We start from the raw sequence: 26159 nt of genomic DNA, 5'->3' as shown, positions 1-26159 counted from the left end.
CATCTTACTTGAGGGTAAAATTTCCTTACCGCCCACCAGTGCTGCAGTAACTTGTCGTAGAACCCCCTACCGCCCACATGGAATCCTGAAACACCCACTAGTGGGCAGTAGGGACCAGGTTGGCTGTTGCATCAGTATTCCACAAAGGAGATCATGGTGGTGTCCGTTATTCTCCCTCTCCACAGTTAAGCCCCACAATAGCTCTGGAATGTAGGTTCGGCTGAGGAGACCCCGCAGTCGGTGGCAGTAAGCCAGGACCGGTGGCTCTCGATACTGGGCTTCAACTCCCATCCTAAGAAGCTTTTGTCCATGTTGGCCGGTGGCAGCTAGAGGTCCACATGCGCATCCTTTCCTCTCACGTAGCATGTGGCGAGTGCACAACAGCCGCGAGGGAAAGCGGGGTGCGCGCATGCGTGTGGTTGGTACTGTACTTGAGGGCTTCCAGCAGTCGCCCGTTAGGAGCCCCGCAGGGGCGAAGAGGTCTCCGAGCTTCATCAGAAGTTGTTCAACAGCGATGAGGCATGATGGGAGTTGTAGTCCAGTAACTGCCTGAAGGTCCCACGTGGCTGGCGCCGGGTCCTAGAGACGGACATTTCACTATCCCCTGAACTGACAGCGGCTCTTCGCGCGCTTAAAGGGCCGCCTCCCTCCATCAACCCGCGCGCTACCCGCCGCCCAAGGAAGAGGCGGCCTGAGGCCCCCGCCGCTCTTCCCGCCCAACGAGCCACGTGACTGACTCCGCCCCCTCCGCCAATGCTTTTTTCCCCACCGCCCCTTTTGTCCTTCGTCGGATGCCGTCGTCTTCCCTAGCAGAGAACGCGAGGCTCCGCCCGCCATCTTCTTCCTCGCTGCTTGTGGTGCTACTGCCGCCGCCTCCACCACCCGGTTCCGACCGAGCTCCGCCTGCGGGAGATGGGTAAGGCGGCGGGGAGAAGGAGGGGGATGTCCGCAGGCTTCCCTCCGCCGTCGCTGGCCCCTCCCGCCGCGTGCGGCCCCTTTTCTCCCCCTTGACGCCCGGCCCATCCGCGCCCCCTAGGTGCCCACCCCCCACATGGCCTGAACTTCCCCGCCCCACCCACAGAATCTGTGTTTCTTAGTTTTTTACGCTCGCTGTTTAGCTGGGTGGGGAAACGGGGGCGGTTCCCACTTGTGACTTACAAGTGTTCCAGATAAGACCTGTCAGATAAGACCCTGTCCTCGGTCTTTGAAGAATTAAATGGCCTGGCACAAAAGGAAAAAGGGAGAAGGAGGAAAAAGGAAAAAGACACACTCAAGCATTTCCCCTGCTTTCTCTCTCCTTTACAGTGGTTGCTCGAAGTTTTGGTCTTGTGTGTTTATAGGGACCAGGAGGTCTGTCCCTTTATGGCAGGGGCTCCCATTGCTCCCCCCCCCCTGCAACATTTTACTCTTTCTTTGTATACTCCTCTGATTCTTTATCATTTTGGACCTGCTGCTCTTTGCCATTTGTCCCGTGTTGCCAGCACGAGCCAGGTGCTGTTCAGAGTAACTGCCAAACTATCCCTGCTTGTCAGCAGCAGCTGTTAGTTTATTGCTATTGTCACAAGAAGATGCCTTAGGCAGAGCCAGAAGCTGGTCCGCCTAACTCAGTGTTGTCTGCACTAACTGACAGGCCTGCACACAAGCTTTGGCCCACCAAGCCAAACCCAGCTCCTTAACTGTGTGCAGCTGCCAAATAAGGGGTGTGATAAAACCTTGAGGGTTTGATGCCTGTCTGGGGTGCATGTGGGGACTCCTGGTGACTGTGATCTCCTGGCAGGCCACAATACATGGCTTGTGGGCTGTGTTTGGCTTGGAGAATTGCTGGTTGCACAAACCTGGTGTATAATGTTAGGAACACACTGTGGCTACCTAGTTCTGAGTCTCAAACTACAGTACTGTTAAATGGGCAACCTCAGAGGATGGTGGACTCTCCAGGTTGGATAGCCATCTGTCAGGGATTCTTTCATTGTGATTTCTGCATTGCAGGGGGCTAGATGACCTTTGGGGTACCATCCAGTTCTACGTCTTTGATTCTGTTGGTCCATCCAGCTCTGTTATATTGACACCAATAGTTCTCAACCTCTTCAGTCCCTGTGTTTGAGAACCCACATTTTCATTTTATGCTACCAGTATGTACAGGGATAGTGTTGCTGCTGCTGCTGCCATTCACCATGTTACAGAGGCCCAATTGGCCTCCATTAGAAGTCAGGCATTTTGCATTGCTGGTCCCATGCTGCAGAACATTCTTCCAGCAGAGATTCAGCAAGCATCCTTTCTTTTGATTTTTAGGTGTCTCTTTAAGACTATTTAGTCTTAATGCAGCTATTGGAAGCTTTTTTTGACTCACCAGTCATTTTAATGATTGTTTTGCCATGGCTCTAATGAAGTATTATTGCTGTACCCCACCCTGATGTTTCAGCATATAAAAGATAGAATATAAATACATCTATAAATAGAATAAGTATGCCTTAGGCCAGGCCATAAGCCACCAGTGGGTCCTTAAGCACCAGTTGAAGCCCAGTGGTGTACACCAGTGTTTCTCAACCTTTTCCCAACAATGGCCCCGTTCTGACCTTGTCTCCTTCCTATGGCCCCTCATGGGCATAGCCAAGAGTGGGCAGGGGGGCAGTTGCCCCCCATAAGTAAAAATCAATGCAAATCTGAAGTTCTGCCCCCCCCCAACAAAAGCCCATGCCCTAACAAAAATCCTGGCTAACCCCTTCCTCTCCCACGCTACTGGTAGAAAGGTAGCTATTTAAATGTTTTGTTTATAAATAGAACATGTTTTGTTTGTAGTTTTTATAATTTATACAAAATACAATTACATAAAATGATAGGAACATAATGAAATATTGTTGAAGCAGAAAAACATAGAATCATGGAGCTGGAAGTGACCCCAAGGATCATCTTTCTAGTGCAACCTCCTGCAATGTAGGAAAGGTGCACAGGGAGTTCTGTATATATGGGAGAATTTTAAAAAGCAAGTGGTCCTCACTGACCTGGTGCAAAAGTACCTTATCATCTGAAGGAGCTCTGGCTGCCTAGATAAAACACTATAGCCCCCCACACCCTTACCTGGGAGTAAGGCCAACTGAACTCAGTAGACACTTAGTTATTTACAAGATGCAAGTCAGCAGCGCCAGACGACCCCGCTCAGCTAGGTGCTCAGGCTGCCACTGGGCACAGCACTGATGGCATCAACAAGCAGCTCCAGCTCTCCCAGCCCTACCCATTGCCACCCCACCATCACATTTACCTGACCTGGGGATTTTGGATCGCAGACTCTACTGGTCAAAACAGGAGCCTCAGCAATCACCCTCTTCCGCTGGAAACAAACCAGAACTGCTTCAGGAAAGCATACATGGCAAAAAGGAGCTCTAGGCCCTGGTGGGTCTCCCTCTTACCCACTTGTGATTGTCCAAGCGGATAGCCAGCCAATCAGGATTTTTTCCTTTTGATTCTCACATCCCTCTGTGGCCTCCTAGCCTCATGCTGTGGCCCCCAATTTATGCGATTTTCACCTGTGCCCCCCCTTGGGAAATCCTGGGGGCCCTCAGGGGGCTTTGTGGCCCCCGGTTGGGAAACACTGGTGTACACTGACAGGCAGATGCTCTCTAGGACTTCAGGCAGGGACTGTTCCAAGCTCTCTCTGGAGATGCCAGAGGTTGAAGCTGGGACTTCTGCACGCAAAGCACATTTCCACCAAAAACTGTGACCCCCCCCCCTTTTATTCCTTCCATAAATAGAAACCAGTGCCTACTGCATTTCCATACTCTTGATGTCACCGAAGAGTGGAGTTCAGGGTGGGGCTACATAGGTAGGAGAGGGCTTGGTTCTTAATGGCTACTAGAAAGTAGAGTTAGGCCCTCTCCCAGTGTGTCCCTGGATGCTTTTCTGTAACTTTCTCCCAAAGAATGGAATGACAACATTGGGTGCTAGCTTGTAGTAGGGGCGAAATCTGCCCAGATGCCAAGTGGATTTGGGGAGGAGGGCTTCTAGAGCGCCCTCGGAAAACAATGATGAGTATTTTGCTGAGGTCTCCTTCTGTCACTAAGAGTATGGCCACTCCTCTGTCACTAAGACTGGGTCGATGACACAAGAGTATCAAATGCTCTCTTAAAGGAGGTTTGGTTGGCTCCATCTGTGCCTACCTTTTGGCAAGCTGCAAAAATATGTTTCATCTTATTGTGCTTCTAGAAAGCTTTTTTCATGGACATTTTGTTTCATTGTATCGCTGCTGAGCATTAAAATTACTGTAATTGTTGTAAATGTTTATCGCCATGGACATTTTTATACTGCACAAATTATTTTAAAATTCTAAGCTGTTTTGGTGATTTTTCTTACAAATGGGAAATGGGAAGGTACTTGGAAATGGATCATATTTATTGCCACTTTGATATCTCATTCCCCCACTCAAGGAACTCAAGGCAGCATGCATACATCTTTTTCCTCCTCCACCATCACCACCCTTTCTCCTGTTGTATTCTCACAACCATTCTGTGAAATAGGTTACCCAATAGGGTCTGGTTCAAGATCACTGTTTGTTTCATGGCTGAGCGAGGATTTGAGCCCAGGATCAAGAAACATCCTCCATTACACCACTGCCGCTTTTGCTGAACCTCTTCCCTTCCTTAATAACTAGGGCTAGGAAGAGAAAGTGATATTCTTAGGAGGCAACATTGAATTTTTAGACACAGGTCTGATGTCTAGACACCAGCTTCTCATTCCTAGGGAGTGCATTGTACACACTAAAAATATTTGTGTTCTAGTAGACAGGCAGGCAGACACGTCTGTGAGAAGGGGACACACTACAGTGGAGCACCTGTTTGGCCGCTGTGGATCCCCATGGCATGCGCTATTTTACGTGAAGACATCCTAATATTTGTAAAGGGTTTATTTATACTAGAACTAGCTATTGAAACGATTATACGTGAAGAGTGTTGGTGTAACATAAAGCTCAAGCTCCTCATTCCAGTCTTTCATCTATTATGAAGACACTAAGCAATTTTGGGTGTGCCTCTGACTCTCAGCCCTGAATCCGCAATATATGAGTAATGTTACTGATCCACCTTTCAGGGCTGTTGTAATGATTACTAAGAGAATATCTGTGAAGCCTAATGGTTCACACACTAAGGGTTGGTGTCAGTGTGTGTACCAAATTCCTCTGGAAATTTTAGAACTGTATGATGTTTTGCAGATACCTAAGGAATTGCTATGACTACCCAGACCTAACATTTCCAGTTCTTCAAAGCAAAGTAATCGTTTGATGAGAGAGCTCAACCCTCTTTGACTATCGGTGGTTATGGCAGGGGGAAGAAGGGGCCCTAACCGGACGTCCTACTGCCGCAATCCTCTCTGTGAAACTGGAGCCACTGGGGGCGCTGGCCATTCCACCAGTTCTTCAGTCACCAGCGTGCGCTCCCGTACCAGGTGGGCATGAACCCCCAGAGACTGTTGGATCATTCTGTCTGATACAGAGTGCTGTCCTATCTGAATTCTCTCTTGCTCCTTCAGCACCCAAAGTTGACCCAGTACAGCTCATCAAGCTTAGCTACTTCTTTTCTCCTGTATACAGTGGCTTAGAAAAGTTGATGGAAACTGCCATACACCAAGTAAGAGCATTGGTCCAAGCAGCTCAGTGGTGTCTCCAGAATTTCAGGCAGGTCTCTCCCAGTGCTACTTGGAGATGCCAGGGATCAAACCCTGGGACCTTCTGTACAACAAAGCAGATGCTCTAGCGCTGAGCTATGACCCTTTCTCTAAAAGGGAAATGCTGATTCAAATTTCACCCCAGCCACAAACACACTAGCTGTATCCATCAACCACTGCCTCCACCTGCAGTATGGTGGTAGCAATACTGACCTAACTTGCAGGACTGTTAGGGTTTTTCAAGCATGAAACACTCTCAGCTTTGAAAAAGCACTGCAAATGCTTGGGATTTCATAGAGACTGCAGTTCCCAATGAGAGCACTTTCACTGTGTCCCATTTAGGTCAGGCCCTACTCTAAATCCCTTTGCTGTGCAATATGAGAACTTTTGCCACATGAAACTGGAGGTCTACATGGCACTCACTAGCCTGACTGACCTTAATGGGAGGCTAGAGTGTGAGGAGGCTGATGCCTTTTTATGAGCCTGGTCATGCTTATATAGCTGTAGGGCAGCCTTCTAATGCTGTGCATCTAAGCCAGGGCTGAGGCATCTTTCTGTGGTGCTTGAGATGTTGTTAGACTTCCAACTCCTATCAACCCCAGCCTCTGTGTGTGTGGCCAGTGCTCAGGGATGGTGGTAGTTACAGTCCAGCAATTTACGGAGGATCACAGGTTCTCCATCCCTGCCCTAAACCATTTAGGTCTTTAGCGGCTACTGATGCTCTAAATTCAGTGTTGAATGTGTAACTACTACAGACACCACCTAGGCCCACAAGCAATCTGGTGGCCGAATTTCTGGAAGTTTCAGGCTCCCTTTAGAAGTATTCCTTTGCAGAAAGCATTACAGTAGTCCAGTCTGGGATACTGTATGCTGCCATGACTGATTCTGTTGTTTTTAATTATTTTTGTCTTGAGCTGCCATGACACAGAGGAGGGGAAATTGGGAGAACGCAATACATTGGTACAAAAATTAGCATATTCATGTTAGCAATTTCAGGCCTAATTATTAGGTGGGTGGATGCATTCAGAAGTTTTTCTGAGCTGTCTTTTTTTCCTTCTGCCCCTCTTCCCCTATAGGAGTGGCTCAGGAACGGGCCTTTCCAGCCCTCCTCTGGCAACCCAGACAGTGGTTCCCCTCCAGCACTGCAAGATCCCAGAGCTTCCCATTGAGAGGAGCATCTTGTTTGAACTCCAGCTCTTCTTCTGCCACCTTATCGCCCTCTTTGTCCACTACATCAACATCTACAAAACAGTGTGGTGGTACCCACCATCACACCCTCCATCCCATACCTCGTTGGTGAGTATCTAGATATCTTGCTGCAAGATTACATAATCACATTGATAAGGTCAAGAAAAGTATAGACATATACACACAAAATAACACTGAAGCTTTTTTTATTATTCTCTAAAAGCTTTCTTAAAGAGGAAGACCTTGCACTGCTTCCTTGAACAGGGCTCCACAGTGACACCTATTGACAGAACATGTTATAACAGGACAAGTTTTGCTGCATAAGATGTGCATTACATAATCAGAAAGTGAAAACAGCTGCTTCATTTCATATTTATGACTAGTAGCAAAGCTGGCTTCAGAGATCTGATCAGGCATTTGCCAGTGCCCAGAAACATAATGGTGCACACTTTGCATGGAATAGCCAAGAAGGTCAGGTTCATTCTGTGAATTCTAGGATTGCACTCTCAACCTCTTTCAGATTAGGCAGGTCCACAAAGGTTCCTTGCCTGCGGGTGGTGGCGGGCAGTATCCTAATGCTGTAGGTATGGTGAGGCAAACCTCTCCAGTTCTGTGGTCATAGAACATTCATCCATATGAGTTAGAATTAAGGCAAAAAAAAAAAAAAAAAAACAGGTGGGATTCAGCTCAAAAAAGCAGTAAGTCTTGGAGTGAGTGAACCTTCCCTTAGTCTTCATCAAGTTGGATCTTTGGTGGGTTCTTTTTTTCTGCTATAACTTCTCATATGTTTCCCAGTGGCCCATGGAAGCCTCTTCATTTTCATTTTTCTATAAGCTTGTGGAGCAATCAAGTCCTCTTTTTCTGTTTCTGCTTCTTTCTACAGAATTTTCATCTCATCGACTTCAACGTCCTGGCTGTGACAACCATTGTTCTGGCAAGGAGGTTGATTGGTGCTATCGTGAAGGAGGTGAAGGAGGTAGAGGCCTGGAGCCCCCCACCGTGTCTGGGGGGTTACTCGCTTCCTGTATTTAAGCCTGTACTTGTTTCAGCTTTTCTTTATTATGTAAAGAGCAGCTGTGCTCTATGGCAGCCTCCATTCATTCCAGTGGATATGTCTATTACTGGCTTCCCATAAGCAAGCAGGGATTAGCACTGGTGAGCTTCTGTAGGGAGGGAGTTCCAAAAAACATGACCCTTTGTCCTTTCATCCCAGCTTGTAAAGCATGGCCTTCCTCACCTGTCTTAATGGGTGCAGAGAGACCACAGATGGAGTAAAGCAGCCCTTAGTAGATGTTTGGCTTAAGGCACATAACAGTGCAATACCAAGCATGTTTATTCAGAACTAAGTCCCTTTGAATTCATTGGGACTTAGTGAATATGCTTAGAGTCTGCAACCCTAGAACTAGGAATTCTGACGCACTGCTGATTTTTCCCCAAAGGGAGAGGGAATATATGATTTATGGGCTACTATTAAAATGAGAGCGGGACGCAGGTGGCGCTGTGGGTTAAAGCCTCAGTGCCTAGGACTTGCCGATCGAAAGGTCGGCGGTTCGAATCCCTGCGGCGGGGTGCGCTCCCGCTGCTCGGTCCCAGCGCCTGCCAACCTAGCAGTTCGAAAGCACCTCCGGGTACAAGTAGATAAATAGGGACCGCTTACCAGCGGGAAGGTAAATGGCGTTTCCGTGTGCGGCTCTGGCTCGGCAGATGCAGCTTTGTCACGCTGGCCACGTGACCCGGAAGTGTCTCCGGACAGCGCTGGCCCCTGGCCTCTTAAGTGAGATGGGCGCACAACCCCAGAGTCTGTCAAGACTGGCCTGTACGGGCAGGGGTACCTTTACCTTTAGCTTTACCTTTATTAAAATGAGGCTGCATTTTAAATTGTATTTTAACCGGTATTTTAATAAACTGGGTTTCCCCCCACATTATGTTTTATTATAATTTTATTGGTGTTAGTCGCCCTGAGCCCAGCTCTAGCCGGGGAGGGCGGGGTATAAATAAAAATTTATTATTATTATTAGCCCACAAGATGGGGTGATGTTTGCCACTTTGGGAGACTTTAAAAAAGAATTGGACTATCTGAGAATAAGGCTATCTGTGGCTGCTAGTCATGACAATGGCCTTCATGTATTGGAGATGGGATGCCTTGGAATTCCAACAACTGGGGAACATGAGAGTGCTGCTGATCTTGTGTCCTGCTTGTGGGCTTCTCACAGGCATCTGGCTGGCCACTGTTGAAACATAATGCTGGACTACATGGGTCTTTGGCCTGATCCAGCAAGCCAGACTCGTCTTATCTTCCTCTTCCTCCTCCCAGGCTTCTCATACTGGCAAAGTCTCTCTTCCGCGCTCTGTTTTCCTGGTGATCACTCGTTTTGCTGTCCTTACTGGGGCAGGTTGGAGTTTGTGCCGGTCCATAATCCACCTCTTCAGGACATACTCACTCCTCAACCTCTTGTTCTTGTGCTATCCGTAAGTACCAGCAAACCCTTCTCATGTGATTATAAGTTGCTTTGGGTTGCCTTGGGCAGATAAATAATAACAGTGAGAAATTTCAGAGCTCCTCTCTTTCTGTTCTTCCCAGGTTTGGCATGTACGTCCCCTTCCTGCAGCTGAACTGTGACTTCCGCAAGACTGGCCTTTTCTCCCAAGTGGCCAACATTGGCCCCCGTGACACAGGTGAGGTCAGCTCAAGAGGCAAGGACTACCTATCTGTTCTGAAGGAGACCTGGAAGCAGCACACTCGGCAGTTGTACGGCATGGAAGCCATGCCCACCCATGCCTGCTGTCTCTCCCCGGACCTGATCCGCAACGAGGTGGAGTACTTGAAGATGGACTTCAACTGGCGCATGAAGGAGGTGCTGGTGAGCTCCATGCTCAGCGCATACTACGTGGCCTTTGTGCCCGTCTGGTTTGTGAAGGTATGTGAACAATGGGTGAGTTAACTCTGCAGCACAAAATCTAATTGAGGGGGGACTTTTTTGACCCAGGGACCGCACTTCCTTCTGAGGAACCTTTCAGAGGCTTCATGCCAGTGGTGGACGGGGCCAGAGGCAAAAGTGGGCGAGCAATAAATGCAAATTTTACCTTTGTACAGCAAGCTAGTTTCTACACACAATGAAGTACTGACAAAACAGATAATGTAAGAAACAAACACATAAACTGAAACATAAATTAACACAAACTTTCTTTTGTGGGTGGCAACCTGGAAGGAAACAAAAGTGGATATTGTTGCCTTTGAATTTCCCATTATTTACTTGCTCTTTAAAGCAGGTAGTCAGGCTTGGCAGCTTTTCAGAATTTGGGGTTTTTGTTTTTGTACATGTGTGGTCTTCGTTCCTGTTGGGCCACAGATGATTTGCATGAGTGTGTTTTGTTTAGGCAAAGGCAGCAAATGGTGTCAGTAGCTAGCAACTCTTTGAAATTTGTACATTCTGGCCTCCTCTGCCACCACCCATGAAATAGAGTGGCCCATCCCTGCTGTAGAACGTTCTCACAATCTCACTGCCTTGCACCTACAAAAGCAATTCTCTTGATAGATGCAGATTGGATTGGTTTACTTTGTGGAGGTGAAAGGCCAGCTCTAAAGATGCCATGCCTGTCTAACATCTGTGCATGCTCTCCCGCCTTCTTTCCTACAGAATACCCAGTATTACGACAAGCGATGGTCGTGTGAGCTGTTCCTCTTGGTTTCCATAAGCACCTCTGTCATCCTCATGCAGCATTTGCTTCCTGCCCGCTACTGTGACCTCCTCCACAAGGCTGCAGCCCACCTGGGCTGCTGGCAGAAGGTTGACCCAGCACTCTGCTCCAACGTGCTACAGCATCAGTAAGCAGATCTCTGATCGTGGCTCCCATACTCTTTCTAAAAACATGTCTGGGGCTGGTAGGTAGCTACCTGCATCCTGGGGCAGGATGCAGGTAGCTTATGTGCAAGCTCAACATTGGTCTGAGTAAACTGAGAGGGTGTCCTGGGACACACAGGGTGTGATGAGCAAGTTGCCTCTTGTGTAAGTTCCTGCTCTCACTGAGCCTTAATCGATTTCTAAAGAACACCACTTGAAAAGCACCGGTTGACACCATTGGGTATCCTTGGACAACTACCCCTTTGCTCTTCCATCCATGCCTTCTTTAAGGTGTGTATCAGAAGCCAAATCAGATCAAAAGTGAGATACATACACACACCAGTAAAAATGAGTCTTTCCCTTTTCACCCTGGCATACCTGGTCACATAAAGCAATAGCAGAAGCAGGTAGGGTGAAAATATTGGGTTGCCAACATTTGATGTGGCCCAAATCCTGTGCATATGGGTCCTTTTTTCCTATTTTTGTCAAGCTACCAGATATTGCTTTGAGCCCAACCAGCAGTGCATGAAGGCAGCAGATCTCCACTGTTCATTGACCCCCCGCTCTGGTACTCAAAGCCTGCCATTCCTTAGCCTGGGGAGCTTCTATGGCAGGCATAGCCCTTGTTGGATTCTGGCATCAAAGGCTTTAAAAGGGAGGGTGATGATAAGAGATTTCAACACCTTTTGCATAAAAGTAAATAGCTGGCAGCCCTAGGAAGATTTTCTCCACACACAACCTGCACACCCACACCTGAAATAGCACTATCAGGAGTAGCTCATGTCTGCAATTTCATGTCTGGGTAGATGGGTTAGAACAGCCTTCTCTAAGCTGGTGCCCTTGTTTATTGACTAGTGGGAATTATAGTCCAAAATATCAGTGACTTGCTCTGTAGTTCTCTGAGTGCTTCCTTGGGACTATTCACCATTACACACAGTGGTACTGAGTCTATGAAGTTTTCCCATCTCTCTCCTCCCATCTCGGGTCCCTCTTTATTTATTTTTCAGGTGGACCGAGGAATGCATGTGGCCCCAGGGGGTGCTCGTGAAACACAGCAAAAATGTGTACAAAGCCGTCAGCCACTACAACGTGGCTGTGCCTTCAGATGTCTCCCACTTCCGGTTTCATGTAAGCTTTTGCTCTTTTCCAATACAGAATGATGAATGCATGACTGAATGAGCTGACATCCTTCTAAGGAGCCCAGTGGTGTGAGGTTCAAGGTAGAACCTCTTCCCATTTATCCTCACAGCAACTCCTATGTGAGGTAGGCTAATCTGAGACAGAGAGAGAGAGATTAGGTCAAAGAGTTTTGAGCATAAACACACTAAGCGCTATGCTGTGTTGGCACTCTTATGCATTCTGTCTAGTGGGCTACCTAAAGGAGCCACATTCTGAAGCCAGAACTCTACAGATCTTTAGAGAGCAGGCACAAATGCATAAATTTGCCTGGTTGCCAGATCGGTACTTTTCAGAAAAAATTAAAGACCTTGCTGCTAGATCAGACCAAACGCCAACCAGATGCCTGTGAGAAACCCACCAGCAGAACTTGAGCACAACAGCACTTTTCCTCGCCTGTGATTCCCAGCAACTGGTATTCAGAGTCATGCCACCTCCAACATAGAACATAGCCACCATGGCTCTTCAGGCATTCCTTTCCGGCCTAAGTAAACATGTGAAGGGGTCTGCAGGGATAAGGATGCTAAGCTGTGCTCTCATGGCCATTCCTGCCACCCTCTGTGAATCAGCAGGTCCCCAGTGCACATGGAGGCTCCCTTTGCTTTCAAAACCTTTTGTTTTTCCAGAGTTCTGAAATACCCAAGAAGCCTCTCTGAGTACAGTTTGCTGTCCAGCCTCATGGCGAGAGCACAGATACTGGGGTGGTGGAGGAACTGGCACATTTCCCTCTTTTTCCCCTGCCCCAACCTTCTCACATAACATGGAAAGAAGAATGTCTGAAGAGGAGTCAGTAGGTAGGTAGGTAGGTAGGTAGGTAGAAAGAAAGAGAATAAAATGTTACAATACCCAGGTGAAATCATAGCAGTGCAACAGCTAGCATAGAAGACCTGATGCCCTGAAAATAAACTGATGCCTGTTTAATTAAAAGAGCAGAAAATTCAGCACGGAGAATTCAAGATGGAGAGAGAGAGGAGGAGTTTGTCTTAACCTCAACCAAGGAAGGCTGTGTCTGTAGCCCCTGCCAGTTGCCCAGGCACCAAAGAAGGGAGACAGAAGGGCCTCGGAGGCCAGTATTAATGCTCAGGCAAGCTCATAAGGTGAAGACAACCTGTTCACATCCCCTTTAGGGCTTCAAAAGTTAATACCAGCACAATTGGTCTCCCGTGGATAGAGGGTGCACCCTAGAAAACACCCAACACTCTTCTATGGCTGCAGGTTGCAGGGAATGATCAGTAGTGGCTGGAGTTCAAGGACATTTTTCCGCCGTTGCTGAACCTCTGATGAACTGTTTGAGAATCACTGCAATAAAGGTTGGAAGGTAGTCTCCAGATTCAAATGGCACACCTGCATTTACTTTAGAATGCACCTAAGTAGATTTAATTTGTTTTAACAAAAGAGCAAGGTTCCAGTCCTCTTGCAGACAAAAGTCTAGGCCAGCCTTCATCAACTTGGTGCCCTCCAGATATTTTGGACTACAGCTCCCATCAGGCCCAGTCAGCGCAGCCAGTGGTCAAGATTATGGGAGCTTGAAGTCCAAAAGGATTATGGGAACTTGGGAGTCTGGAAGGGCACCAGGTTGGGGAAGGCTGGCTTGGGCAGTTCCCAGGAAATCGCCGATGCCTCACCCATCTCTGGGCTGTCCAGTTCTTTTTCAGCAAACCCCTGCGGATCTTAAACATCCTGATTCTCCTCGAAGGAGCCGTCATCTTCTATCAGCTCTACTCGCTGATCGTGTCAGAGAAGTGGCACCAGACCATCTCGCTGGCCCTGATCCTCTTCAGCAACTACTATGCCTTCTTCAAGCTCCTGCGGGACCGGCTGGTGCTGGGCAAAGCTTACTCGTACTCCGCCACCAGAGACACTGACCAGAAGCTCAACTGAAAGCCTCGCTAAAGCAGGCAAACCAACTCTGCCACTTTGTTGGGGGCAGCCGGAGATGCTTCTGCCTCCCCAGGCAGCTGCTCCTCCCTGCTTGAGAAGGAGGCTGCCACCCCAAGGGTGCAGGAGGGCGGTGCTTGGACGGCAGTGTGCAGCAGTCAGGCCGGCCCTGAGCTTTGTATGTTCGTTTTTTTACACTGCTTTTTGTCTTTGTTTTGTTTTTCTTTGATAACTGATACAATGAGGTAAATATCTTATTTTTATACTCCCAGCTGTTGTCAGCCTGGTTTGTCCAGTAGCAAGAGCAAAGCAGCAGGTCCTTGGTTTAAATCTCAGAGCTGGTTTAGAGAAGTGGCAAAGAGTCCTGACCTGTTATCCAAGCAAAAGTCCCCTATTCAAATCTTGCCTCTGTTACAAACTCGGTAGGTGAACTTAGGCCACTCTTATTTCCTCAGCTCCCCACCCTCCATGGGCCGCAGTCTGCAGTATGAAGTCCTGCTGGCCCACCTTGCAAGGCAGTTGTGAGGATTACTGAATCAATGGAAGTTGAAGCAGTTTGAAATTGTTGAGATATCCTCTCTTAAAGCTTGGGAGTTTTTCCTCCCTGATCTAGCACTTTGTGGCACTTTGTGGAGTAATATTAGCAAGCATGACAGATGCCTGCCCAAACGTAATGAAACTCGAGTAGCTAGAGAAAAGGACCACTAAACTGATTCAGGATTTTGTGGGGGTGGGGGCATTAAGATGATCTTTAGGAAGAAAGAGAGCAATTAGAAAGGGCAGGGCATGTGGAGCTAATAAAAGATTAATGTGGTGAGAACTGAAGCAGGTTTGTAGGATTACAACTCAAATCATAGAATTGTAGAGTTGGAAGGGACCCCCAGGGATCATCTAGTCCAACCCCCTGCAATTGGTGCAAAGCAAATGAATGGAGAAAAATGGTGTGTGCACATTCTCAGCGGTAAGTTCCTGAATGTGTAGGCAACACGTGGAAATGAACCCTCCAGCTGTTTGGGGCTGGCTAGCACTGATGGGAAGCCTGCTCTTAACAACCGCTGGGCACAAACAAGCTGAACAGCTCAAGGGGGCCCCATCAGTCGGCATACTGTGCCTCTCCATCCTCAGAGCTACAGCCTCTGCCCCCCACCGTTATGCCAGCGCCTTTCTCTGCTACCCACAAACTCCCTCTCATTGTTTTTGTTTGCGGTGGCACACTTTTTGCAGTTCTAGAGGGAGCTGCGTCTGCCAGCAGCAGGTGCACAGCGCAAGTGAAGGCTGCCATGACCCTCCCATCTGATTGGATTGGCGCTTTCCATACAGAGCGTGGCTTGCACAGCAGAAGCAAATGGCCACCAGGTGGCAGTCGCTGCAATGTCTCGTTCCAGATCTCTCTCTGGTGACTTGTTGCTAGGGCTCTCACCATTTTCTATCCCAGAAGCAAGGGGCCTGTTGTTTTCGCTGCATATTTTGCCAACTGAAGTGGCAAGCAGCCCTTCTTTAAACAGCAGTTACACCTCCACTCCCTGTGGCTACTGTCTGATGCTTACTTTCTAAAAAGCAGGGGAGGGGGGTGTTGCATGGCCTTCATACATAATTACCTTCATCCTTGAGGCACAGCATTCAAGAGCAATGCAGGGACTAGAAAGCAGTTGTGGTTAGTCATTGTGCAGGAATGGAGAGGTAGATCTTTCCTGAGTGGGCCATCTCCCCACCTCCTGGATGTGAGAACTTGGGACACGTAACACCTCTGTCTTTCCAGGATTCAGCTTTATTGTATTGGCCCAAATCCAGCTCCTCGCCACCTCCAAGCATTGTTATAACACCTCAATCAGCTCTCCTGATTTAGAGAGAACAGAGAGAGAGAGATGGGTGTCATCTGCATGTTGATGGTATTTCAGATCTCCTGATGAGAGCTCCCAAAGGCTTCATATAGATGTCAAAGGACATGAGGGGCAAGAAGGAACCCTGTGGGATACCCCAGGTCAACTCCCAGAAGCCTCCTTTAACTTCTTTCTGAAAGTGGCTCTGTAGGTAGGAATGGAGTTACCATACTGCGGTCAGTATCAAAAGCCACCAAGAGATCAAGGAGAACCAGCAGGGCTGTATTCCCCCATCTCTCTCCCAACAAATTAATTAAATGTCATCAGTTAGGGTGACCAAGGCAATTTCAATGCTATGGCCAGGCTTGAAGCCAAACTGGAATAGTTCCAAGTCATCCGTTCCCCCCGGCATGTCTGAAGCTGAACTGCCTTCACCTTATGAGCACCTTCCCCAAAAGAGGGATATTCACCACTGGACAATAGTTGGTTAACAACTTGCTTGTTAAGCCAAGGACTGGGGATAACTGACCAATGCTGTGAAGAGCTGGTGAGGGAACATCCTCCCCCCCCCTTTCCTCTTTGTGTCCCCACCACCATTTTGTGTCCTTTGATGCTTCCCATCCAGCTGTCTTTGGCCTGGAGGCTGCTGCTTGGCTGGTGCCCTCTTGACTTCACCCACTGTCGATGCGAAAAGTTATCAGGCCAGCAGGTAGTGGGTGATGCTTTCAGCTGGTGCAAGTAGAACTGGAGCCTCTTCTGTGCTGTGCCTGGATCTTCAACCTGGTTTTGCGTCTAGATCCAGCTGCTTGGCCATTGTCCCATCCGTTCCTGTCGTCGCCTGCTCCTGCTTCGTCGAAAATCTCACCAGACAAGAGTTCTTTTCAGCCCCACCTCAGGCTTGCACGAGTCCCCGCCTTGTCCCAAGGGATGGGAGGAGGAGGAGGAGGAAGAGGTGCTGCTGCTGCTTCACAAAGCCCCTTTCCCACTGCAGCTCAGAGGACTCCCGCTGGCTATCTAGGCCACCAGGGCACCATCTGTCCCTAGCAAGATTATTGCAAATGAAATAAGGAAAGTCTTAGCCCAGAGATTAAAATATTTAATAGACATGTTTGTTCCACAGAGAAGACTGCCCTTACAAGAAGGGAGCTGGCTGGTTGCCCTCAGCACTTTCCTTGAGCTGGCCTTTCACACTTGCCCCAGAAGGGCAAGCAGGAGGCTGGAGAAAGAGCCAGAGCTCAATGACAGAGCATCTGCTGGTTCAGTCCCCAGCATCTCCAGAGCTGGTTGAAATTCGCTGCCTGAAATCCTGGAGCAAGAGCTGCTGTCTTTCTGTGTACATAATACCAAGCTAGATGGACCCAACGGTCTGAGCTTCCTGTATTCTAGAGGTCAGCAATTTTTTTCAGCAGGGGGTCAGTCCAATGTCCCTCAGACCTTGTGGGGGGCTGGACTATATTTTGGGGGGGGGGAATTAATGAATTCCTATGCCCCACAAATAATGCAGAGATGCATTTTAAATAAAAGGACGCATTCTACTCATGTAAAAACACGCTGATTCCTGGACTGTCCACGGGCCACATTTAGAAGGTGATCGGGCCGGATCCGGCCCCTGGGCCTTAGTTTGCCTACCCATGCTGTATTCACTTAGGAGTGGGTGCCATTGAACCCAGTGAAGCTTGCTTCTGTGTAAATGTGCATAGGATTAGACTTTGTTACCCTCCCCGCAACATCAGCTGTCTGAGGTGATGGTGTGATGTATATAAATCTACAGGCAGAATTAATTTTCGGGAGTTCCTTGGAGAGCAGCTGCCAGTCAGTATAAACAGTACTGAGGTAGATGGACTTCTTGGTAGCTTCTTATTGCAGCTTTTAAGCTTTGCTGCTATGCCAGACCAGGAAGGAAATGCCTGTAAAGCAGAGGGATTGGGCTCTCAAACGTTGGGCACGCTGTTTTTCCATAATGATGCCAGCCTAGTTCCTCTGCTCTGCCATCGCAAATGGTTCACTTCTATCATAAGAGCTGCTGGGCTCAAGCCTGTGGGGAAATGCTGTCCAGGTGTGAATGGGCGGGCGCAGCTGGTTAGCCTCTTTGGCAAGGGAATCGGACTCCATGCATGCTCAGAAGCAATTGAATTGCCACACTCATTGCTCAGCTTGCAGCCTGCTGCTGACGGCGTTTTTGAGACTGAACCTCGCCACCTGTTAATGAGGATGAAGGCAAGCCTGGTCCACTGAAAATTTGCAGGTGAAAAGTCTACCCAACTTTGCTGGGAAGATTGGCAGTTTAAAGGTGCAGGCACTTCCCAAAAGTGTCCTGAACATTTAGCAGTGTCCTGTTTTTGCTTTTAAAACAAACAGCTTGTGGCAGACACACTTGAGATCCAACATTGTGTCCTTTCATCAGTTTCAGCTGCTTGATTGAAGTTCTTCATGCCCTCCGCCAGCCGGGACCAAAATAAACGTTACTACCTAGAAACTGCCAGCTCTGTGTGGAAGACCTTCTCTCGCATCCAGATGGTTTGTGAGGCATGCTTGGGTTTCTTAGTGATGACTGAGATGCCATGCGCCCAGAGCCACACTCATCTCTGTTCTTACTTCAAAACACTTGAGGACTGGATCCTGAAACGGAAAGCCAATTCCTGAACTAGCAGCAATCCTTCACCAAGAGAAAAAGCTAACGCCTGTGTACAGGGTGGTGGTTTTTTGAGGACAGTGTTATTTTGGAAAGAAGTTTCTCATGGGTGGGCTTGATTTGCACACCTGGGTCCATCTCTTGACCAAGCACAGACTCACACACATGGATAGTCAGTCCCAGATTTAGTACCTCAAGAGAGAATTATTTCCATCATGGACATTTTGCTTGTAGTTGGGTTCAATGTGGCGCAGCATAACACAAAGTGTAGAGAACTCGTGTACTATCCATGTACGTGTGAATCAGATCTCGCCCACCCTGCCCTGTTTGGCTCCTTTTATCATTCCAGAAATTTATTCTGAACAACTCACTCTTCTTCAGTTCCGGTTTAACTGAAAGAGTTCATAGAATGAATTCTGGATTTGGAGCACATGGAGTTTCCCCTTGCTCTCAGGTCATAGGCATCTCCCCCTTTGCTCACATGATCATGAATAAACCTCTGCCAGAAAAAGAAAAAGAAAAGCAACTTTGATGTTGTTATATATAGGATTGTTTCAATATTCTTTTTGTGCACTATTTTTGAGGCAGCCGGGTCAAGACATGAAGGCAAAAGCTAGCGATTTTTCTGTACGGGTGTATGTGTTTTCAGGGAAAAACCAGGCAGTGTGTATGTGTGGAACCACAGCAATATCTAGTCCAGGCTTCCCAAAACTCTGGCTGATGGGGATTGTAGTATGAAATATCAGGTGGAAGGGGGGCACCAGCTTCAGGAAGCTTGATCTGTTTGAAAACCTGATATGAGCATTTAAAAATGACATACCCCTACTTAACAAAAGGAAAAGGGATCTTTGTCACTGGAACCTTGGGGGTGTTGTCCCACAATTCTGACTCAGGGTCCCAATCCCCTGGGATGTTCTCCTTGCATACAGGCAAATGGTGGGGAAGAGTTATGGGCAGACAGAGGTGCCCAGACTGGCCCAGCTATTCCTGCCAGTCGGAAGTTGCTCCTGGATGCAGGCACTAGTGGGCACCAGAGCACTGCTCCTGCCTCTGCTAGGAGAGGGAGTCACGAAGGTGGCATCATTCTGTCAAACCTGCAACAACGCAGAGAAATGGGGTGTGTTCCCCAAAGGCAATGAAGAGCAGAGCAGGAATAGTTGGGCAGTGCGGGGAGAATGGCAGTGGGAAAAGGTGGGGTTGGAGGAAGGAGATACGGGCAATACTACACCATGTGAGAAGCCACAACCACCTCTGCTATTAGACAGCTGATTGATCGTTATTGATCGTATTATTGTTGTTTTCTTACTACCAGTAAGGGGTGCTTGTGGAATTTTCTGCCTCAAATGCCAAAACAACTTACCTTTGGTACGGTGCACATTGACTTTGCAGTGGGGAAGGAGAAGGGTGGGGAGCCGGCATCACTTGCTATGCTGCCTCTGGCATCAAAATGACTTTGGCTGACCCTGGAGGAAAGCCCCCTCTGCACACAGAGCCCAGGGAAATGCAGTGAGCGCAGGGGGAATTCCTGGGATCCTAGTTCCATCCATCCTGCATTATTCTCTTCTCCCTATTGAGCCAACAGAACCTGCGCTGCATGTCCACATGCTACTGCTGACGGTTTGCTACAGAGCAGTTAAATATTTGTGAATGTATCATTCCAGACCAGCCGAGGGCTAAGGTTGGGTTTAAAAGTGACAGGTGGCAGGCAGGCGAAAGGTGTCATCACTTCCTTTCCCTCATCATCAAGCAATCCAGCAGGGAAGGCAAAGCAGTTGGCTTCCACTGGTGCTCAGCTCATCAGAACTGAGCTCCCCTTATTTGTTTTCAATGCTCAGAACTGAGCAGATGGATATGTGGGGAAGAGGGTGTCTATGAGTATATACAGTGTGCTGGACAAAAGACTAATTTACACACACACACCTACCTCTATTGATTATGTATTTATACAACTATTTCCATGCTGCTATGTCATAAAAATTCAGGGCAGCCTACAAATAGCTCCATTGGTAGAGCATGAGACTCTTAACACCAGAGTCATGGGTTCAAGTCCCACATTGGACAAAATATTCCTGCAATGCAGGGGTTGGACTAGATGACCCTTGTGGTCCCTCTCAATGCTACAAAATTCTATAAAATGTCACTAAAAGCAATGCAAATATTTATTAAAGTGATTGGCTAAATAAAATAAACAACTGCATAGACCTGTTGGCATAAAATGGAATTCGAGAGACACCTTGAAGTCAAAAGCGAGGCTGCCTGGGACCAGCAGAACTGCCTCGCTTCAAGAGGAGGTGAGTCAGGCCTCTGTAAAATGCAGGGGTTTGAGGACACTTTCAAGCCAGGCCTGTGAAGCAGGAGTAGTTAGGGGTGCGACCTGGAAAGATTGAGATTGGAACAGATTGAAAGGCCTGGAGGGCTGCATCCAGCTCCTGAAGTTCCCCACCCAGCAACACTAAGGGGCTGAGCCTCCGGGTAACAAGATGTGGATTCAGTGCTGAATTCACTGCCCACTGCTGGGAGGGCTGTGCCCTCTGGTTGCCCACTCACCCTCTGGACTTGCGATGCCACCTGTGTCTGGATGGGAGCAGCCTCTCTCGGTGGCTGCTTGCTGTGCCTCATTTCCAGAGGGACTTGTCAGCCCACCTTGCGCTTGATCTGGCATGTCGGCCTCATGATGGCGGCAAACCCCACAGGCACTCACAGGAGCTGGCTGCCAGTTTCTGTCCAAGGATTTCCCCTCTTGCTGCGGGCATCTTTTCCCAGACAAGAGAGAGAGAGAGAGAGAGAGCTTCTGAATTTGTAATTAAAGCTTTTATCAGGATCCCTGGTGCTGGGCCAAGCTTTGGGGGAGAAAAGTTCCTTGTCTCCTCTCCATTCAAGTGAGCAGACTCGTTCTTCAACTCCGTGCTCGTCACATCTGGGATTTTTTTCTTTTTTCCTGAACGTGGCCCCACATGCTTGGATTTGCAGCGTAGGGACAGGCTGTGGGAAAACCCAGAGGGGAGAGTTATTTTATAGTCTCTGCTTGGGGGAAGAAGGTTTAATATCAGCTGTATTGAACTGTGAGCTGGAAATTAATTGCAAGCCTTAGACACACAATCACAACTTGCAAAAAAAAACCCCAAAACATTCCGTATCTTTATAGGATGATCCAATATAATTTTGACGAGACCAGTCGAAGGTGCTAAAAACCAAGGTGATGTAGCCCCATCTGCTACATAACTGCCTGCCTGCCTGCCTGACCTGATGCATCAAAACCATCCAACTTGTGCACTGATGGCATTAGAAGGGGTTGATGGGAGTTGTCGTCCAAAACATCTGGAGGGTACTCGGTTGTGGGGTGGGGGCTGCTGTAAGGAGAGGCTTTTGAGGAGGGCAGCCTGTGCTCCTCAAACGCTGGTGCTGCACCAATTCTGTGCTTGCACTATAGCTTGTGCTAGTTCACCAATCCATCCATTCATAAAACACCTACGCCAAAGGGGCCCTCCCAAGGCAGAATTCATTTCTGTTCCAAGACTATCACCAACTGGCTCTTTGCTGACAGAGCTTTGTTTCCATCAAGAGATTGGGGCAGGGGAACACTTGTTTTGGGATCCACATCTACTCCTGGAATCATAGAATTGTAGAGTTGGAAGGGGCCACGCGGGTCAGGGGTCACCTAGTCCAACCTGCTGCAATCCTGAATCTTTCCCCCAATGTTGGGGCTCAAACCCACAACCCTGAGATTATGTCCTACCAACTGAGCTATCCCAGCTGAAAAGCCCTAGCTCCATACCCAGAGGCCAGGGACAGGCTCTCCATCTAGCCACCATGCCCCCTGCCCCCAGCTAAAGGCCAGGGGATGGGAGATTTGGATTCTAGGGTTGATGTGGACAGAACCTTTGACTCCACTCCTCCCTGGGCTTTCTGGGCCATGACCTTCCAGCCTTTCTTGCCAGTTCCCTACTTTCTTGCCAACACGCATTCCTGTTCCCATCCCTCCTGATTCTCCATCCCTACCACCCCGGTTTTCTTCTCTCAGAGAACTGCACTGCTTATTAAAGTGATTAGAATATTTGTGAATATCCTGTGCCATCACTGCAGATTAAGCTAACCACTAAGGTTGTTGTCGTTTAGTTGTGTCCGACTCTTCGTGACCCCATGGACCAGAACACGCAAGGCACTTCTGTCTTCCACTGCCTCCCACAGTTTGGTCAAACTCATGCTGGTAGCTTCGAGAACACTGTCCAGCCATCTTGTCCTCTGTCGTCCCCTTCTCCTTGTGCCCTCCATCTTTCCCAACATCAGGGTCTTTTCCAGGGAGTCTTCTCTTCTCATGAGGTGGCCAAAGTATTGGAGCGTCAGCTTCAGGATCTGTCCTTCCAGTGAGCACTCAGGACTAATTTCCTTAAGAATGGATAGGTTTGATCTCCTTGCAGTCCATGGGACTCTCAAGAGTTTCCTCCAGCACCATAGTTCAAAAGCATCAATTATTCGGCGATCAGCCTTCTTTATGGTCCAGCTTTCACTTCCATACATCACTACTGGGAAAACCATAGCTTTTACTATATGGACCTTTGTTGGCAAGGTGATGTCTCTACTTTTTAAGATGCTGTCTAGGTTTGTCAACCACTAAGGTAGTAGGGGGCAAATCAGAGGCAGATAGGCCACCTCCCCACACCATTCTCTAGTGTGTGTCTTTGTGGTGTGGCCCCCATAGGGGAGCCTGACCTATTACAGCCGGTCATGCCAAGTGCAGTTCACAAACTGCCAGCCAAAACAGACTCTCAATGAGCAAAGACAGTCAGGGTGGGAGAGGAACACAGCAGCCAACAAGTGAGTGGGCCCTTTCCACCTCAGATTGCAAACTCACTAGACGGGGTGTGTGGAGGGTGGGCAATATGTCGAAATCAACAGCTGAAGCTTTGCACAGCATGCAACTTTTATTGCTTGATAAGATTTGCAGAAAGAGTGGCATAGTAGAAGGTTGAGATGTTGGCAACCCTCTTTCTGCCACGTCTGTACAATTGTTGGGTTCCCAGCCCTTCCCTTCTCTTGGAACGGAGGCATGGAGGTGGCACTGCAGTGTTGCTCCAAGCGTCACAGAGTGGCACAACAGCACAGGCATCTCGCAGTCTAGCCTCTCTCCTCCCACCTTCCTGCCAGCCAGCTAAATATAGCTCACAGGAGCAATGGGGAAAGCAGTTCAGGTGCAGTCTAAATGTTGCCTTCCTGTCACTCAGTCAGCAAGAAGGCCCAGCTGCAGCTACTGGAGCCACCCGCCTGCAAGTGGATCCTGCCTTGCTCGGCATGGCAGACATGAGCACACCAGAAGTTTCTCTTTGGGTTTCAAGGAGAGGCTTTTGGGCTTTGTACTGACATTTCAGTGACAGAGCAGGTGGCTCTAGGTTTGTGTTTATTAGGGTTAGGGGTGTGCAATCCTGAACACGCATCCTTGGAAATGAGGGCGAGTTTGCCAGAGTTCTTTGCTACCCGAGTCAAATTATAATTCCCTGCCCATTAAATGCCCTCTGCAGTGAGCTATCCAGAGCAGCATTTTTAACTGCACAATTATTTTCAATATACTCGACAAAAATACCTCTTTAAATACCCGTTCTTCTTGTTCTCTTATTCTACTTGTTAGACTTGCTAATTCTGCAAATTCTATCATCTAAAGTTGACAGTCTTCCTTACTAGGGACCTATCTCACTATCCATTCTGGGGCTAACCAGATCCGAGCCACTGTTGTTGCGTACATGAACAGGGTAGCCTTGCCCTAGGCTGCACCAACCAGCGCAGCATCTCCCAAGGCAGCTGAGGCAGAGGCAGAGATTAATGGACAAAGGTAGGAGCAGGACGATGCAAATGGGTAAATGACGGGGTCAGTGGGATGTGGAGGTTCCCCAATTTGCCCTCTTGAAACATTTGGGTAGGTATGAGAGTGTGGCTGGCTGGCGACTAACTCGTTAAGAAGATGAAGAGCAACGTATAATTTCTGGAGGTGGAGCCACATCACCCTGTTGCAGCGAAACCAACAGGCTGTCTTGGCACTGCCGTTCTGCCTTCCATCTTTATCTGCTCTCATTTGCCATGATTACGCAACTGGATGTTTTATTTTTTAATGGGGTTCTTCTGTAGCCCACCCTGGGATTGCCTGCTATGAAGGGCAGGTTGAAAATATTTTCAGTACGTATGTTAAAAAGAAGGTTGTGGCACCTGAAAGATTAAACAGATCTTTCAAGTGCCATGAACACTCTTTCTTGCTTTTAACAAATTATAGAATAATATACCAGTAGAAGCTCACTCTCACTATAGCGCACAGCTTATGAACATGTAAGAAAGCATTATTGTAGCACGATATCGCAAGAATGCAACTGCAAGAATGGCATCCATCTGCGCTGCATTGCTTGCAAAATTCCCAGAAAGCTCAAATGAGTGGGGGAGCAGAGATTGACCGATGGACTGTTTTTGAACATGATTCATATTTTTTTTGCATGCACCAAGCCTCACGAACCTTCCTGCCCTGCTAAGCAGCAATGGCCTCCCTCTCTGATTTCCTTTCGGAATCTGATTCTGGCTACAAGGCCCAAACATCCACACCAGGCGAGGCCCTGCTTCCAAACGCAGCCGCCATTTCTGCATCAGCATATTGATGCTCTGTTTGTTAGGGAGGGTAGGGGGATAGCGGACAACCGAGCTTTCTAAGCCCCTGAATGGTTGCCATGGAAACCGGAGGAAAAAAGGTTACCATGGTCCCCATGGGAACTACTGTCGTCACACACACACACCCTACCATGGCCGCCAATATCCCACCCCTCTTCCTCCATCATGCAAATAGGGGAGACAGAGATAGAGAGGAAAAAGATTTCCTCATGAGGAGGGGGTGGAGCATGGGAAAGGGGTCCTGGAACACTTGCGATTTCAGACGAGACCTGGCCTGGCAGAGGATGCGCAGCGCTGGGGCAGAAGTGTGAACCTAGATCTCAATGCTTCCTTTGAACCAGGGAATGGCTGCGGGAGCAATGCAAGATGAATAATAATACATCCAGGGCTGTGCAGAGAATGACAGTGTCCTTGAGCTTGCACTGAGTGCCAGAGCTAGCTCCTGCACATCATGGGATGAGGAATGGGGAGCAGGAGGGCAGTCAAATTACCAGGAGGGAGGGCAGTTCTGGGTCTTTCAAAGCTGCGTAGAAAAGACTGGAATTCTAGCATGTACAACTTATCACGCAGGGCAGTTGTGATTGCCATTTTTATTACTGTATTATTTTATTTATTAGTTGCCTCTAGGCAACTTGTGGAATAAAGTGGAGAGTTGAAAACAACAACCTCAGGAATCACAGCAACTGTGAAAACCACCAGCGGTATCCTGGACAGAACTGTATCAATACAGGACATAGCATTTCACATTGAAATACGAGACAATCCTGAATCATACAGGACAGGTGGCAACCCGACGAGGTGCTATGGACTTGAACTCCCACCAACCACACTGGCTGGGGCTGATGGAAGTTGCAGCCTAGAACATCTGGAGGGCACCAGGTTGCCTGAGGCTGACTTAGAGAGAGCCTTGGTTTGGTGTGGAAGTTCCGTTTTAGAAAAACGGGTTCAAGCGTTTGTGAAGCGGCAGGGATGGGCTGCCCAGTGCTGTCTGCCTTCCTTAAACAGGCTCCGTGTCCACCCAGCCCATTGGAGAGGAGACCAGGTGCATCCTGACTTCTGGGTCCTGCTCCACGCCCTCGACTGGCTCATCTGGTCTGTGCGCATTCTCTGGTTGTTGAACCCAGCTCAGGGGACTTGTGATCTGAGCCCGGTGCTGCTTATTATCCCCTGTGAATAAATCGCGATTCTCAGTTAAACAAACAGGCCCTAAGCCTTTAATTCAGATCCCTGTTTCCCTCCCACTTTACACTGGAGAATCCGCCCACCTTTAGGCTCTCCTTTGGAGGAGACATTTGCACATTCTCCTCCCTGCTTGCCTGACAAAACACACAC

At 48.4% G+C, this 26159-nt stretch overlaps 1 protein-coding gene across 4 annotated transcripts; it reads left to right on the top strand.

Moving 5' to 3' along the window:
- The first annotated feature begins 145 nt into the window (after positions 1-145).
- Positions 146-14004, top strand: TMEM39B (transmembrane protein 39B). 4 transcript variants are annotated; one of them, XM_081922877.1, is made up of 9 exons: positions 146-916; positions 5198-5430; positions 6726-6945; positions 7721-7804; positions 9152-9306; positions 9419-9755; positions 10476-10663; positions 11687-11807; positions 13500-14004. In XM_081922877.1, exons 2-9 carry the CDS (start codon positions 5303-5305, stop codon positions 13734-13736), a joined length of 1470 nt encoding a protein of 489 aa, XP_081779003.1. In that variant the 5' UTR covers positions 146-916; positions 5198-5302; the 3' UTR covers positions 13737-14004. The 4 variants fall into 4 exon arrangements, with proteins under 4 accessions (XP_081779003.1, XP_081779000.1, XP_081779002.1 ...); XM_081922874.1 differs by having other exon boundaries at positions 147-916; positions 7721-7813; XM_081922875.1 differs by having other exon boundaries at positions 796-916; positions 5310-5430; positions 7721-7813.
- The last annotated feature ends 12155 nt before the right edge of the window (positions 14005-26159 follow it).

Source organism: Podarcis melisellensis (assembly GCF_964234715.1).
Source record: "Podarcis melisellensis genome assembly, chromosome: 8".
NCBI classification, from domain to species: Eukaryota; Metazoa; Chordata; class Lepidosauria; order Squamata; family Lacertidae; genus Podarcis; species Podarcis melisellensis.
This window is presented reverse-complemented; position numbering and strand designations above follow the sequence as displayed.